The sequence below is a fragment of the Callospermophilus lateralis genome, chromosome 4 (genome assembly GCF_048772815.1).
Source record: "Callospermophilus lateralis isolate mCalLat2 chromosome 4, mCalLat2.hap1, whole genome shotgun sequence".
In the NCBI taxonomy this organism is placed as follows: Eukaryota; Metazoa; Chordata; class Mammalia; order Rodentia; family Sciuridae; genus Callospermophilus; species Callospermophilus lateralis.
In genome coordinates this window covers 33174425-33192687 of record NC_135308.1, presented here as the reverse complement: position 1 = coordinate 33192687, position 18263 = coordinate 33174425, and the positions used below count along the sequence as shown (strand labels likewise).

The 18263-nt window shown below is 34.3% G+C and overlaps 1 protein-coding gene across 1 annotated transcript in view; it reads right to left on the bottom strand.

The window, feature by feature from the left end:
* Positions 1 to 18263, bottom strand: part of Tenm3 (teneurin transmembrane protein 3) — a 339337-nt gene that overhangs the window by 164648 nt on the left and 156426 nt on the right. Inside the window, exon 3 of the mRNA XM_076853679.1 lies at positions 4258 to 4496. Within this exon, the coding sequence (XP_076709794.1) occupies positions 4258 to 4429 (172 nt within the window). The 5' untranslated portion in view covers positions 4430 to 4496. The remainder of the gene's footprint in view (positions 1 to 4257; positions 4497 to 18263) is intronic.

Below are 18263 nucleotides of genomic sequence, written 5' to 3'. Positions count from 1 at the left end.
AAAAAGCCTATTGAGAGGCTGGGAATTAATATTCCTATGTATGTGTGAGGCCTTGGGCTCCACCCCAGTACTAAAAACAAAATGTTATCAAAAAACCATGGAGGTACTAGAATAAGATTTACGAGTATTTAAAAATGATGTAGACTAAATAAGGACTTTATAGGTATGGTATGAAAGACAGAAATTGTAAAGAAAAAAAAAGAGAAATGTGGCTTTTAAAAAATTATGTATGGAAGAGGGAAAAATGACTGTGACCACTGTTAATAATAACTTAGAAAAACATATAATGTATATGACAAAGGATTTATATGCTTAATAAATAAACACTTTTGCAAATCAAAAAGAATATAGTCTGGGCACAGTGGTGCATACCTGTACTCCCAGGGGCTCAGGAGGCTGAGGCAGGAGGATTGAAAGTTCAAAGCCAGCCTCAACAATTTAGTGAGACCCTGAACAACTTAGTGAGACCCTGTCTCAAAATAAAATATATTTAAAAAATGGCTGGGAATGTGGTTCAGTGGCTAAGCACCCAGGGTTCAATCCCTGGTGTACACACACACACACACACACACACACACACACACACACACACACACACACAAATATATATAGGAAAACTCCAACAGCAAAATAGAGGCAACTAAGCTATTCACACACAAAAAGAAATATAAATGGCCAATAAATAAAAGATATTCAACACTACTAGTGATAAACTAAAACAACAATGCAACATTTCACCTGAAGAAATTAGCAAAGATGAAAAATATTGGTAATAAAATATATAATATGGATTATAACCACTACTAGGATAGGAGATTATGTAAACTGATAATATCTTTGCCATGGTTTGTAAAATTTAAAACATGCCTAAATTTTGGCATAACAAATTTCTTTCAAAGAATTTATACTGATAAATATTTGATAAAATTAGCACACATGCATGCACAAAACATATATAGTTATATGAATAAAAGAAATAGTCATGGGATTTTGGGGTACTGGTTAATGAAAAAAAAAGTCACTAAGTAAAATTACACAGATGATATATGATCAATGATAAGTCAGAAAAACTTGTTATAAATGCACTATAAAATACGAATCCCTAGCTGTATACATGCATGGAAAACATCTGAAAGGATATATAAAAAAGGTAACAGTGGTTTCCTATGCACTATGGAATTGCAATTAATTTCCACTTTTTTTTGGATCTTTCTGTGTTCTCTAATATTTTAATAGAAATACAGAAAAACAAACAACAAAGCCTGTCCATTTCCCTCCCTCTCTTCTCTCTTTCAGAAACTATTTGCCTTGTCCAACCTGAGATAACTTCACCTCAGAGAAGAGACAGGTTACAGCTACATTCTCATAACTTGTCATTATCGAACTGAAAGGTGAGAAAGAAAATTCTAGGATAGGAAAAATGCCTCAAGCTTCAATATAAACTTATTCCTTAGGCTTTTGCTTTATATTGACAGTCAATGCAGGAGAAGGGGGCATCTGAGGGAATGGAAAAAAAAAATGTTCAGGATGGCTGCATCTCTGTTAAAGGTGGTAAAGTCAATCTGATGATGACATTGGTCTCCCCATTGATCCTGGGATTTATCAGACAATCTGGCTGGATGGGCAAGTGTCCCTTTTCTCCCTCTTTGCTTTATATGTACACTTAATAGACATGGATAACCTTCCCTGAGGGAAGCATTCCATTCTTTTTTTTTTTTTTTCAAGGGTAAAGGCAACATCTTTAATCAAAAAAGATTTAGCAGGGCTTGGGATGTAGCTCAGTAGAAGAGTTCTTGCATAGCACATGTGAGGCCCTGGGTTCCATCCCCAGTGTGTGTGTGTGTGTGTGTGTGTGTGTGTGTGTGTGTCACACACACATGTATTTATCATATAACTGATGATGAAATTCTTTAAAATTCTTTACCTGATTTTAAAAAAGAATCACTGTGTTAGTATGTTAATCATTTAAATACAAGAAAGCCAATGAAAATTCTATACTTGTGGTTAGTTAAAGCGTTCAAATTATGAGATAATTTTCTGATAATTATTTTTTTCTGCTAACACTGGGATTGCATCTCCTTCCTTTCTAGCACAATAATTAGATCAAAACCAATGTTCAATAACTAACTATTGAACTGAAAAGAGGACATGAGTATTTTCACTATATAATTTGCATGTTTCCATGTGGGGAAAAATAAAAGGAAAAGTTCATGATAATGGTACTAGTAGGAATACAGTAGAATGCTGGCTACTAAACAGCAGAATCAGACAATTTGAAAAAAGAAAAGGAGGGGCTGGGGTTATAGCTCAGCAGTAGAGCGCTTTGCCTTGCCCTTGTGTGGTACTGGGTTTGATACTCAGAGCCACATAAAAAATAAAAAAATAAATGAAGATATTGTGTCCATCTTTAAAAAAAAATTTTAAAAGAAAAAGAGAAAAGAAAAATGTTGAATTTTTACTTAGAAGAATAATAGTTATATTCACTAATGGATCCTTGAAAAGCATACAAGTCTCACAAGTAACAGGAACAAAAGTCTCATGTTAAAATGCTACTTTTCTGATAGTCACACCACAAAAATAAAATTAAATGTTATTAAATTGGTATTCAAAATATTTAACAATTACAAAGACAGATACTTTCTTATCAGAAAGAATGCTGGGTCAGTCAACCTGACAGGAACCCAGCCCCAACAGTATTTATCATGATTCATGTTAAAAAAAAAAAAAAAAAAAAAAAGAAATCCCCTATAAACACACATGGGTAGTATATAACACATACATTTCAGAATAATTTACAATTCTTTAGTAGATCATACTTCTGACAGATACAAATAATTTATATAGCTAACTAGAGAAGTTTCTCTTAATGGCTTTCATATTTTCTAATTGAAAACTAGAAGTTCACCTCTGAATGCTGATGTTTGTTGCTGTGAATTTCCATATTTATGTTATGAAGTAGCATAGTATTGTTTCACTAGGGTGTGATCTTGGGTGAGAGTCAACCCCTTTTGTGTCTGGTTTGACCATTTTACTAGAAGGAGGTTAACTTAGATTAAAAAATGACAAAGGTTTTATCTTTCTCTCATCTCTGATTGATGGGTTAGAGGCTGTTTGAGATGCTGAATAAAGCACTCTTGATGAAGATAATGAGGATGTCTCCAGGTTCCGCAGGAAAGAGTGCTCTGAATCATTAGTGATGTCTTCCATGGTCAAAGAATTGGCAATAATAGTACATAACATGTCACAGAGCTACCACCCCTGATGCAATTATCTCTGAAGTTCTTTCATGCTCTACAATTCTGTTTTTCCATTAAGCATAGTGACTTAAATGGTTATCTCACTTTTCAGGGTATCTAATTTATAGCTAAGGAGTATTGTAGCTATTGGTAGACATTGGTTCACTGGAAAAGCATCATGTTATTCTCTGTACAGCTCCTTGAGACTCTTATTCTTTATAAACTTGAGGATGCATCACCAGCTGTTGTTCTTGGTGGATAAACCATACAACACAGCCAGAGATTCATCTCAGTGGACAAAATTAGCATTTCAATGTGGCAGACCTTTGCCTATATTCAGAAACAGATAAAAATATGATGTGGTGATTTCTGAAATTTAAAAATACAATTTCTATTATTTAAATGCTGCAACAGATGATGAAATAGTTAAATGTAAGGAATATTTACAACTTGTATCAGTCATTTGGGTTACTAAATGAAAAACATGATCAATACTACATCCAGAAAGATGAAAAAATCCACATATATGAGTGAGTATATAATCCATTCATTGTTTTATAGATGCCCAGTTCTCTGGAGAGTTTTCCTGAGTGCAAGATGATGGTCCTGAGTGATGAATTTTACATTTAGATAGCCGAGTTAGCTGAAAGATGTGTAATATCACAAGTAGTGGAGAGCTCCCTATTGAGCACAGATGGAAGGAGATTCCTGCACAGTGTTCATTCCTGTGAGTGCATGAATTATTTTGTGGGCAAGAAATGTCATAGGCCTATCCATGCTTCACGGGGAATAAGCCAATAACATATGTACCCCATAGTTTTTTGTCTAAGAATAGACCTTAGTCTTTATGGAAATGAATCACCTATGAAATCAACTTTTCTATTTACCTGTCTCTGCTGAAAATTTGCTAAACCACGAAGTGATTATATAACCTCATAATTATGATTCTTGATTAAAAAAAACCCACAACAATATAAAGCCCTGATTTATAGACAAAATAATTCTCAAAGCTTGCTCTTACCTATAAAATATGACAGGAGTATTGCCAGGAGCACTGAGACCCCTACAGCACACAGGGCAGTACATTTCCAGCTACAGTACTTTGAAGACTTCTTGAATTTAAAAGCACTTCTTGATAAGGTGTTTCGAGGTAATGGCCGAGTAGGCGGTGAATAAACAGAGCCAGATGCCATTGTGTATCCTGGGGTTGCAGTACTGAACAGTGGCGTTGTCCCTGTTCCTGTTTTGAATAGGAAATGCCTGTGGAAAAGGATAATATCATCAGAAGACACAAATACGTTAAGATAAAAGATATAGACACAGCAAGGCACTGGTTCTCCTGTCTTCTGCACACACACATTTTCTCTTTTTACCATTTGCCTCATATAATATAAAAAATAAAAATTAAGGAAATGTTTTAGCCAAAAAACCCCAACTCATAAAAACGACAATAATAAAGGAGCCTGATTTTTAATGTATACACAGAGTTTTGCATACAAATGATCACTGTCCCTTCGAGTAGATATTTTGGGAGATTACAAAGTTATTCTACTCATATCGTTTCCTGAAAACAGGCATTTGGGAATTTCTTTTGATGACTGCCTTCAGAGCATCTTTATAATTCCCATAAGAAAACCAGTGTTGTTATGTTATAGCTATACATGTACTTAACTATTATATGAGAATACTATTCATGTAAACACAGGTGCGCATGACTGTGCTGTTGCTCCTCCCCAATTTATTTCCTGGAAGTCCATACAAACATACTCCTCCCAGGCTGCACCTTACTAATGAGTTCTATCAAGCTTGGTCATGTGCAGCTAGCTGGTCAGTTCTCAAGGGATGTCAGCTATTTTATTTTTAGCTTATGTCAAATGTAACCAAGAAGTAAATCTGCTAGGAGCTGGGAATCACAGAGTACTTTGTAAAACCAAACCTACAAATATGAAGAAGGTTTTCAATCACATGTAGACAAATTTCCTAATGTGGCTCAATGATACAGCATTTGCCTAGCATGCATGAGGCCCTAGATTCAATCCCTAGCACCATGGGGAAAAAAAAAAGGAAAAACAGAATAAAGATTCTTTAAACAGGGTACATAGCTAAATATATTATATTTTAATACTGATGTACTTATTTTACTGTATATTAGAACTGGGAAGCCACACCACCAAATTTAAATTATGCTTTACTACTTACTGGTTATCTGTCTTTGGACAAATTCTTTACCTCTGATTTGGTTTCTTAATCTGCTAAATAAGATAGTAATTGTATCCACCTCACAGAGTTGTTCTGAGGCTTAGTTAATGATTATTGTAAAGAACTATAAAGTATTTAGACTATATTAAGTCCTACATAAGTATTTGATGAATAAAAAAGAAACCAAACTTATGATTTCATTTATATTATCACTTAGAGGAAAAGCTAAACAGGTATTTAAGAAACAGAATTTGTCAGTCTCCAGGAAACTATTAAATGACTACTAGTGTAGTTAGTACACAGACAAAGTGAAAGTCATGATCATTTGCCTAATACAGGCATGGTAGAATGTATTCTAGATTAGAAATCAGAAGATATGGGTTTTAAGTTCTTGTGGTCATAGGAAGACTCAATTGTTTTTCCACTTGTAAAATGGAGCTAATGAGTTCTTTATTTTACAGGGTTGTAAACCAGTTAATACACCTAAAACAGCTATGTCAACCACAAACTTAGAAAAGATGCTAATGATAAATTACAGCTTCTAAAATTAATACTCATGACTATATTGTGAATCCAATTTCCTACAATAAACTACAATAAACTTACTCTAGAAAACTAATAGTTTAGAGTCTGAATTAAATAGTATATTGGAAGCAGCATTGTTAAGACTTCCTGCCATATTCACATTCAGCATGGCTGAGAGTGTAATAATGTCTGGAACCAGACTATTCAATCCCAGATTTAACTTATAATTAGCTGGATGATATTTGACAAGTTACTTGAATTTCCCATGTGTTGATTTTATCATCTGTGAAGTGGGCATGATAACAGCACTGATTTTACAGACTTTTCCTCAGCATTAAATGAGGTCACACATGGACAGTATTATACTAGTACCCACCACACTGTATGTGCTCAATAAACATTAGCTATTAGCTAATTTTCTTTTATTTTTAGCTTATGTCAAAGGTAACCATGTTATTCTGCTCAAATTAACATACTAGAATCTATATTCCAAAAGACCAAATATTATAATTTGAAGACTTTAAATCTCAGTTCAAAATGTAACATCATAAAAACCAGTATGTATGAAATGAATTCTCAGGTTTACAATTTTGATACTGGTACTCTCATACACTTGACATTACTGTGGAAAAGAAGATAGGCTGTTATCAGACGGAGAAGTAACCTGATCAATTATCAGGCATCAATCAGCAAACTTCTTCTGTAGAGGACCAAGAGTAAATATTTTGGGCTGTTCTGGCCATGTCACTAAACTCTGTAGCTACAGATGATGCATAAATGATTGAATGTGGCTTTGCTTTAATAAAACTATATTTATGGGCACCAAAAATTCGATTTTATAGACTTTTACTATGTCATGAAATATTCTTCTTTTTCTCTGCATGTTGTCAATTATTTAAAGATATTCAAAAAATTCTTGACCCATAAGCAGTACAAAAATAGGTACAGGACTGGATATGGCCTGTGAGCTACAGATGGCCCCCGGATTTAAATTCTCCCTTTTTTAGGATTACACAAGAAGAGTAAGCAAGAAGATCAGCAGCCAAAAGTCACAACTATTCCTTCAATGACACTGGAGAGGATTTATAAAAACAACATCAATAACAACAACACACATACAAACAGCACAAAGGATGCATTAAAAACTTATCTTGGAGAAGACAGGACAGATGCCCGTCACTGGACAGAGATCCTGTGGTCATCCTCTTGGAAATTACCTCACTGTAAGAAGTCCTTGCAAACACAAGAGGATGCTGAATAAACCACCTTTGCCAATGGTAGGAAAGGACTGATATTTCCCATGATTGTGGAACAACTGGCTAACTCAGCCTGCAGGTGTGAGCTTTGGCATCATCTTTATTTTGAATGATGGCATCACTAATGACATCAACTAGCTGTCCATTCTGTCCCTTCACCAATGATAATAACAATAATTGCCATTTCCCATGCACTTACTAAGGGCCATGCTCTGCTTATTATTTCATTAAAAGCCACCAAAGTGTTGTGAAGGACAAAATGACTTGTTAGTATTGCCATCCTTTATCCTCCAAGTCCCAGCTCTAACTACCTACCACCCAATCCAACGCTTTGTCCTCTTTACTTTCCAACATATTACCATGTGTATTTTCTTCAAAGTACCTACTATAATTATTATCTTGTTATTTATCTACCTGTGTGGTAGGTTAAAACTTTGAAGTACACTTTAGTGTGTTTTTTGCCACCTGAAATATTTTCCCTCTGCCTATGTTTACTGTGTTCACCCTTCTCAATTCCAGCAAGTGTTTTATTTCATTGACTCTGAAAGAGATGAAATAAAATGAAAAGTAGAAATAGTCCAAGTCTCTATTGGTTTTCTAAAACCCAGACTATTGGGTGAAATGGAGTGAACTGGAGTATAACTAGAATGTCTGGGAGAAAAACAGTGTAAGCAAAAAAAAAGAGTTTTCCCTCTAGATGAAGAGAATATCTTCAGGCAAGAAGAAGGCAGAAGAACAAGGAGAGCAGAGGGAGGGTTCAACAGAGCCCAGGGAGACAGGCCTGCCCTCTGATTGATGGGCAGCATCCAGAAGAGGTAGCAAGACTCCATAGGAGTCTGAGGCTCTTTATACTACTTCCATGCCATGTTTGGGTAGGGGAGATAGAAAATGAACACAGAAAGCTACCCAATGAAGCCATGTATATAGAAACAAGCAATACCGAGTAGCATCAGGTATATAGGCCTCTGACCAAGACAGATACCCTTGCTCTAGTTTTGGTACCATATGGACATTTGGGGTAAAGCAGAACTTAGAAAAGATACGAGATATACCCAAAATGTCTGGGAAAAAAACCCAGAATTTAGAAAATAGAGAGTGTCCTCAGACTAGAAAAATAGCCCATTTTATTAAAGACTAGGAAAAAGAAACCAAAGGCAATGGCTGAGAGCAGAGGGATTCATTGTATTCCAGGACAATGGCTCTTCTCCTGGTTTCACTGGTTGAGTCCTGGTGAAGTAGAGATTTGACTCTTCAAAGGTGCACGAGGAGAAGCTAAGAGTGCCTTAAATCTCAGTTATAAAAGTGAGGAGATGGGCTGGGGTTGTAGCTCAGTGGTAGAGCACTTGCCTAGCATGTGTGAGCACTGAGTTCGGTCCTCGGCACCACATAAAAAATAAAGAAAATAAAGATACTGTGTCAAGGAACACATTGTATCATTAAAAAAAAAAAAAAAAGAAGAAAAAGAAAAGAAAAAGAAAGAAAAGTGAGGAGATAACAGGTCCCCAGAGAGAAACTGAGGCATGCATGTGTAGGTGATATAGTTTTGAGGGCCTCACCAAGATTCCTGAGCCTCTGCATGACTTGTCATGAACCATATTACTTCTGTGGTTTCCAGAGTAGCACCAGAAGGAACCTCACAGACAGGAATGCAGGCTAGCTCACAATAATTCATGGATTGAAAATGAAGGGACTGACAGTGTGAATACTCAGTGTCTTGGTGGAGAAGACCCCAGCACCAGATGCTTCCTGCTGTGCTCAGAGCATCATGAAAGGGATGGAATAGGGGAGGGAGGGACCTAAAATGGCTAAAGGAATTAGGGCTTAAGACAAAACATAAACATAAGTATAGAAAACTAAAACTGTATTTCTAGCCTGCTAAGTTGATGGGCTAAAAGTGATATGCCCACTACACAAGTATAATGTTTGTCTTCTCTACTAGAATACAAGTTTCACCTCTCTATTCCCAGGAGTAAAAAAGTTCCTAGCATACATTAGTTGCGCTCGCTCGCGCTCTCTCTCTCTCTCTCTCTCTCTCTCTCTCTCTCTCTCTATATATATATATATATATATATATAAATATATAAATAAAATAAACTGGTGGTCATTATACAGATGAAGAAAATGACTTTCAGAGAAATAAAATATGTTGGTGAAGAAGCCATAACTGGGGGCTGGGGTTGTAGCTCAAGTTGTGGAGCGCTTGTCTAGCACGTGTGAGGCACTAGGTTCAATCCCCAGAACCACATATAAATAAAATGAAGGTATTGTGTCTAACTACAACTAAAAAAATTTTTACAAGAAGTCATAGCTATAAATAAACAAAATCATAAAATATGCAAAATGAAAATAAACTAGAAGTTATTGGAACCCAAAATGAGAGAAGCATTCCTGGAAAATATGTCATAGCTTTATTTAAAGTCATTTAAGTAATTCTTAATGAGAGATGGGATTTGAACCTGAGCCTATGGAGCCCAAAAGTTTATGACTGTAGCCTCAACACTAAAATAAGAATGTCCACTATGTGCAGGATATGAATTTGATAGTTGCTATCTTTAAATTAGGTATTAGTTTCAATTTCCATACCCACTGTGACTGGTGATCCTGGCAAGGAACTCCTTCAAACAGCAGGCTCAAAATTATCAAGTTGTTATTTTTCTTAAAAGAAAATGCAACTTTGAGATATTGAAAACAGAGATGTAGGAGCTGTGGGTGTGGTTCAGTGGAAGAGCCTGTGCTTAGCATGAGTCTAGGCCCTGGGTTTAATCCCCAGCACCCAAATCAAACAAACAACCAAAAAAAGATATGATATACAAAAATATATTATTCATCAATATTAGGGGAAATGAAAAGCTCTTTACTTGAAAAAACCTCCAATTTATTTAATATATAAATTTACTTTTGTTGCTGCAAGAAAAAACAGGATGTAATTATATTTTTTTGCCACTACTATAAATCTCAGACATACATTTCCTCCTTCTCTGTCTCAGTGACCACCATATCAGGAAAGCATCAGATAAAGGCCTGGGAAATATAGGACAGAATAAACACAGAAATATTATAAAACATTGAAAGAAAAGCCAGATTACCAGTGCTTTATATTTTAAAATTACTAGCCTTTAATATTTTGAGATGGCTTTCTAATATGTAAGTAATGAAAGTATTGGCCAAGATTGTTTAAATTGGTATATTTTTAAACCACTTATAAATGGTGTCATTTGAGTAAGGACTGATTCCTTCAGGTAAAAATGGGCCTCAAAATACATATGGTACAATATGTACCAATGTAAAAAAGATCTTGGGCATAGTAGGAAAGGGCTATGCCAACTTATTTTCTATGTCAGAGAATGTGTGGTTTCAGATTTGGTAGAACTGTGTGAGCTACAGGGTTTCTAGACAGGACACCATCTTTCCAAAGGCCAACATGTCCTTTCCACTGAAATATATAAAATAAAAACATTGATGAAGTGCATTCTGTGATTAATAAATGTCTTTAAGCCCAGGTATCCTTTTTACCTGTTTCAAGGTCCAACATAATGATTCTTTTATTTTTAGAACCCTACAAATAGTTAATAAATGAAAAAACAAATGAATTATTGAAATTCAGCTATACAAAGCATATATAATGACTATCCCCATGAGAAAATTATTTTGTCACCTAATTCTCTATTAGAAGTCACCTATTTCTGTGTGTCATTAGTCTCTCCTCATCCTATGACTCTTTGCCAGGTCACACAGCTTTGGGAGTATGCTTCTCACATATAAAACATTCTGCAAAAATTACTATCAAAAACATATGGTTTTTGACCTGGCATCCGCATGAGGTTTGGAGAATAAAGGCAGAAATTTTCTTTACTCCTCAGACCATATTTGGAAATGAAAAAAGTGAATCCTGTGAGAATATTCCCCATTGTATTCAGCAATAAAGCAGCAGCAGCTTCTTTTTAACACAGAGCACACCAGAGCCGGCTGATTTTTGTTCTGATGTTTCTAATGATGCCCTGCGTGATGCCTGCCTCCAGTTCCTCAGCTATTTGTGCCACTGTTTTCACTCTGGTGATGAACTAGAGAGGCATACTTGAAGAGAGACTATCAGAGACGGAGAAGAGGAAAATCAATTTCAAAGCCCCAAAGACAGCTGGTGCAGAAGGTCACTGAACACTAACAGTTGCTTTGTGGCTTTGGAATCTGGAGGGGGATTCTATTTAACAACAACAACAAGCCTGAGCTCGGGAACTGCACCGCAGCATTAACTCCCACAGCCAGGCCATGGCGAGCAGTCAATGGCCAGGCTTACTCCATACTAAGCACAATTAATACTTGCTCTTTGGTCTTTGTAAGTGGAAAGATCTGTTTCTTTGCTGATTTGCTTTCTGACCAACTGTTTTATTTCAGTTTCCAATCTCTGTTCTAGTTTACAGTTTTAAAGGGTTCTATGATGTATTTTTCTATGGGTCATGTCACAAATTCAAATTTAGTAAGGACAAAGGCTGACTTTCCTCATCTTTCCTGCTGTCCTCATTCTTGCCTTCTGGTTTGTTGTTTAGTAACTCTATCCTTTGGGTCACTAACTGAGGGACTTAAGGTAATTTTCAATTACTCTTTCTTCTTGCATTCTCCCTCCTTCTCCCAGGAGAGGCGGGGGAGGGGGCGGTCAGCCTGTCAGAGAATCCTGCATTCTTTTCTTTATTGCTTTCTTCCTTTTCTTTCCTCCTTTTCTCTTCCTTCCCCCTCCCGTCCTCCCTTTTCTTCCTTCTTTCCTTCCTTTCTTCCTTCCCTCCTTCCTTCCTTCCTTTTTTCCTTAGAAGGTAGATAAGTTCTATGGTCTTATAGCTCAACTTCCTTCTTTCAATCTATTTGTTGAAGGCACCGAAGAAGCAAAAGTAACATTTTCATTTCAAATATTCTTCTACCCTCAAATGAAATGTCATGTTTTTGTTTGTTTTGTTTTGTTTGGGTACTGGGGACTGAACCCAGGGGTACTTTATCACTGAGCTGCATCACCAGTCATTTTTAAAAATTCACCTCCTGTCTTTAATTTTTTTTTTTTTTTTTTTTTTCTATTTTGAGGCAGGGTCTTGCTAAGTTGTTGAGGCTGGCCTTGAACTTGTGATCCTTCTGCCTTAGACTCTGGACTTTCTGAGATTACATGTGTGCCCCACTATGCCTGGCCTGAAATGTTAAGTTTTAAATGTCTGACCTGCGTAGTGTATCAGGTTATTTCCACACACTTAGTCATCAATTCTATCTACTCATATCTCAGGCCACTTGTAGTTGAATCTTATAATATTTTGCTTTTTTAAAAATCCCATCTCTTAGCAGGTATGTAACACTTTTCATTGATTTTTGTCTTTCAAAGTAATAACCACAGAACTATCTTAAGGTTTTTAGAAGCAAGATAAATTATTTAGATTTGAATGTGTTTTTCAGTTTTACATCATATATAATATCAATATGTTAATGCTTATTTAAGAAGATACTACTATTAAAAACAAAATTAAATGAGTAATAAGCTTATACATGTCACTAGAAAAAATGGGTTAATAATAGTGTTTTTGTTCATGGGATTAATATAATAACATTATTCCTCTAATATCAAATAAATGGTTTAATAAGTTAGAAATTATAGGGACCTAAATGAAAAGTATCCCTGGAAAATGTGTTACAGCATTATTCAAAGTGATTTCACTCATTTCCTCAATGGGATATTAGGATGGAAAATAAAAGTCAAACAGAAAGTATGCAACTACTGAATGAAGTTTTAATTAGAATAACTTCATAAGTGGTTATCTGCATAGATGAAAATTTGTTTTATTCAGTGTTTTATATGGTATTAAAAACCGTTTTAAGAGATTAACAAAATAAATGATTGGAATAAGAAGAGTAGAGCAGTTGGTGCTCAGCTCCTGTCCCTTAGGCACAGTTGAAATCTTTAGTAGTGATATAGAGACACCTGGAAAGATACTTCTGTTTCATATCACATCTATTATATCATATATAGAGAAAGCACTACTGCAAGGAAATACTGACACTTTCTTTCTCTTCCCAGATTTTTTTGTTGGACAGAGGGCCTAATTTGCACTAAACCAAATGTGAACTGTTTCAGTAAAATGTCCTGAAGTCCTGCTTTCTACTGATGTTTGTAGGCAAATCAATAAAAAGCACCTAGGAGACAGATTGTTTTCTTCAAATTAGATACATTGATTTTAAAGGCAATTTGCCAGTGAGAAGAATAATTGGCAAGATTTGGCCAAATTTACAAACTTTTCAATATTCAAAGTTTTCATTTAAGAGGTAAGAAATATTTGAGGTTTAGGTTTTTTTTTTTCCCTTCTGGCAAAATATAACTTTCTGGATTTAAAAGGCTTAATAAAGGTCTCACAAGATTTCCTCAACATCAAACGACTTTTCCAAAATGACATTTTCAGATCTAAAGCAAATGAATCCCATACTTGTGGATTAAATTTACCTGGAAATATATGAAGGCTAAAATTAACCACTGAGTTAAAAATAGTTTTAGACACCTGATGTCAAAACAATGGATAGTTTGAGTCCATTTTAAGATACTTAAAGAGAATTGTTAAAATGTATGATATTTAATTGTTACTGTGTTGGTGTCTATATTGTAGTATTTAATTGAGAGTATATTTATTAAATAGTACAAAAAATAAATCAGTCCCAAATATTTGTCAGTATGTATTTGAAAGAAATGATGTACCTAAAAGATATTAACTATCACTCAAACATCTTGAACACTTAAAACCTGTGCTTATCAGTCTTCAGAATTTTCACCATCAAATTCTGAATTTTAGGTTCTAAAGACAATTGGATTATCTGTTAAATGTATATTTAGCAACATGTTTATAACTGATTAAAAGGCCAAAAAAAGCAGCTTAAAGTATGTGCTTTACATAATAATGAAAAGATTTCTTGAAGCTATTAAACAGAAAATGAAAAAAAGGAAATCTATACAGAAAATAACCCATTCTTATTTACGTTTTGGTTCCTGATTATTTCTGTTACCTTTTGGCTAATTATTCTCAAAACATCCTGAAACATCTTGTACAATTACTTACTGTGCTTAAATGCTTTGCTATTTGGAAAGAAATTATCTATTGGCTGAGGATGCTAGCTCTCAGAAGTTCTGTAAAATTCCTAAGATATTAAAAAACCCTGCTGTGAAATTTCAGGGGCAAACCCATCCATACTAGTACCTGCAGTAGTATGCAAAAGGCATTCCATAGTAACCTATCTTTTACACAAAAACAGTACAACCAAATAGATTACAGAATCACAAGTTTTGGTAAGGCTTATGAGGGTTAGGTCACAAATAGGAGCAGAAATGGACTGAGAAACCATTTTTTAAAGCTTTGTCCTGAAGGACAATCACCTGGTAGACTTGTTAAACTACAAGTCTGGGTCAGCAGGAACCTCAGCAACTGATGCAGGTCCAGCAACCACACTTTGAGAACCACTGCAGTAGGATATTTTGGCACATTAGTTTCTTAACTTCAGTTTAATGCCAAGATTCCCTTTAAGATTGTATAACACATCAGAAAATCAATTCAAAAGACTGATGCTTAGAAAGTCACTGCTGGTAGCTTCCTTTGAGTAGTTAATTTAGAACAAATAAAATTTGTAGAATATAAGGCTCAAACCATCTGACCTCAGAGTCAAATGGCTTCAACATTTTTCATTGTTCTATGTCATCACATTTTGAATTTTTCTACTTTCAACATCTCTCCTTTTATTTCACCCCCCCTCCCCACAATCCTCGGATTAGTTAAGATTTCCTTAAGTGGTTCCCTTATCCTTTCTAATGTTCGGGCAACTTTTAACTATCATGTTTATTGATCCTCCATGTCCAAAGGAGACACCAGCATCTAGTATGCTTTGGTTCTTCTTCATTTCCTATAGTATCAGTATTTCCATATGCTTCTAAAATATCCACCAGCAAAGTACCCTATTTCACAAGGTACTCTACCTTCCTTAGGAGGAGAGGTTTCTTTCCCATTCTCCTTGAACTTAATACTTGGACTTCTGAGCCATATATAAGCCAAACTGAAAATTCACCATGGGCATTCATAACACTCCAAAATGTTTCATTACTTTCTACATAATGCTATTTTTCTACCCTTAACTTTTCTCACTGGGGTAATTTTTATCTATTCTTTTTTCTTCTAAAAACTATTTTAATTTATTACCCATATTAAAATTTATACAAGGAAAAACTATTAATCATCTCTTTATCTCCTACAGAGACTCTTTTGGAAACCTTATACTAAATATCATACATACATTATCTATATACACACGCACATAAATAAATACAATCTCCTTACTCCCTTTATATATCTGTTTTTTTTTTGAGAAGAAAAGAAATAAAATATTTTTGCTGCATGACATGCTTCCTGCTGAACTTTTCTCCTTCTTTGAGATTGCTGAGGACAAAGTATTGTCACTCAAAGTGATCTTCCCAGTACCCGCCACAATGGTACACTACCACACACCAACAAAAATAAAAGCTCTGGTAGTTTCCTATCTATTAAATAATGTGATGACAAAAATTCTCTTACTCAAGTTAAATAGAAGCAAAATACTAGCCTAATTGCAAAAACAATTCCACACTGAATTCCTAAAATTACAGTTAAGGAGAAAGTATTTTCTTTTATCCTTTAGAAATTATTTTAAAACATTCTTGGAGATGGTATAAGCAGGAGCACCAGAAGAGTACTCAACTGCTATGATGAAAGTAAGAAGTAATAAGAGGACCAGTTTTTAATTAACTTCTTCAGTGACCAATGTAGCAGTAAGTACTTGATTAAAGTACTAAGATTAAAATTTGCAAATGGCAGGTAGAAATTGTGTCTCAAGGCTGGACTGAAAAGGTGAAACAGTTAAGAAATAGTAAAACATAACTATGGTGAATCAATAATAAACTAAAATTTAATATTTGTGTTTGTATTTTAATAATTTCATCATAATTTTTAAGAAGGGTGATTCTGGAAAAGGAAAACAGATTTGTGCATGAGTATATATGTATAAATTTTCTAAGAAATGCCAAGAATTGTTCAATGGATTGATTATTTTGCTTCTAATATAAAGGTATTATTACTATAATTTTAGTTATAAAATTTTATAGTAATATACTATGCAATTATAAAAAGAAAATATTTTAGACTCCTAATTAAAATGGCTCTTCTTTTTTATTACCTAAAATTCTGATACGCACTTTAAAAAAATGTTTTAAATAAGAAAATTAAACATATCCTTGTAAGCAATCAACATTAGGCTGTAAATTATATATTTTGACATGAAAACAAAAGAACAAATATGTAATGATTCTGGCTGTGACACAGTGTGTTAGTGAGACTGATAAACTACTACTTCATGCTGATAGCATGTTGTGGTCTCAAATCTATTACACTTTTGAATTGATGTGCTATTATCTTTGGACAACTTTCACACTGGGAGGTGATCTAAGCAAGAAAAATGTCTTAAATGAAAAGCTTATAAACAAGATAGATTTCACTATTGCTACCTGAGTTAATATGAACTATCAGTAATTGTTCAAAAAAGTGTTTGAGACACAAGCTGTTTTTAACATTTTACATAAAATTTGCAACATCTGTCATTATATACTTTAACAATTAATAATTATTTTGAATGTGAAAACATGTTTATGGGAAGTACAATATTGTGTTTTAACCAATCTCTAGGAAAACTAAGAGGGAAAATACTAGAGGCTGTTAATCGGATTGGAGGACAATTCATTTAGTTATGTTCTCTACTTTCACACTTAGTTTTTGCAGTCTTAAGCAAGTAAGACAGTTATATAAAAATTAAATATAATCACAGCTGAACATGGTATGAAACAAAACATTTCTATTATGACTTATTTAAGTTAGACACATCTATAGTCAAGCAAAAGCATGTTATAGCTTTTTGGGGGGAATGTTAAGAACTGAACAACAATTTGCAGAAATTACTGTTTTTGTTTCAACCATTATTAAAAAGGCTCAAATAGTTTAACATTTTAGTTATTTCACATTTTAGTTATTTTAGTGTCGTTGCCATGGCTTCAAGTATAAAAATCTATATTAGAGATTTTCTTACATGTTTTAATATATCAATTACATCTTCTGTTGGTATAGTAGTTATTATATATTAAGTATATTAAAATTCAGATAAAAATAACATCTTAAAATTCCTATGTGCTATTGGTCAAGACTTCATCCATTGAATTATTAATTCATTGAATTAACGATGACCTTTTATAACTAAAATTGTCAGAAAAGTTTTTCCAATACATTTGAGAAGAATGAGCAAGATAAACAAAGAATTTCAGGTATAGATGTAGATCTTTGAAGAATGAAAGATTGTATGAAACACTGAAGGCATCCTAGTTAACTACCAACCTGAGGTGCATGTGACAGTGAACAAGAAGTAGATGACAAAACAGAACAGTACAATCAGTTCAAAGAGTGGGAAGGGGTTTCAGTAAGCTTATTGGACACCTACTTGCCATATGACAAGAAAATATTATCAAATTTGAGCTCTACAAAATCTCAATTCTGTGTGTGTGTGTGTGTGTGTGTGTATTATGAAATCTACTATTTATTGTTATTAGTGCTAGGGATTTAACCAGGGCCTCACATATGCTAAGGAAGAATTCTACCACAGAATTACTCCCCCAAACCATAATCTACTATTTTAAGATAGGAAGATACAGATTTAATGAATTTTTCAAACATTGTATAGGGGAAAACCAGGACTTTTTGGCCCCAAAACTTACATAGTCTCTATGTGGTAGGTATCTTAACTTATTTAAAATATAAACCAAAATATAAACTAAAGATAAAAAAGTTTCCAAGCTCCTATTTTAACTATTATATATCAATCTGGCATTTACCTCTTATCTAAAAAATTAGAAAGATATTAAACTTTTATAATATTTTGATGGCAGTGAGCCTGCCCTAAGCACTTTTGTTGGAAAGTCCCTTACTAATGTCTAATGAGATATTCTGAGAGGAGGTTAAAAGCAGAGGAC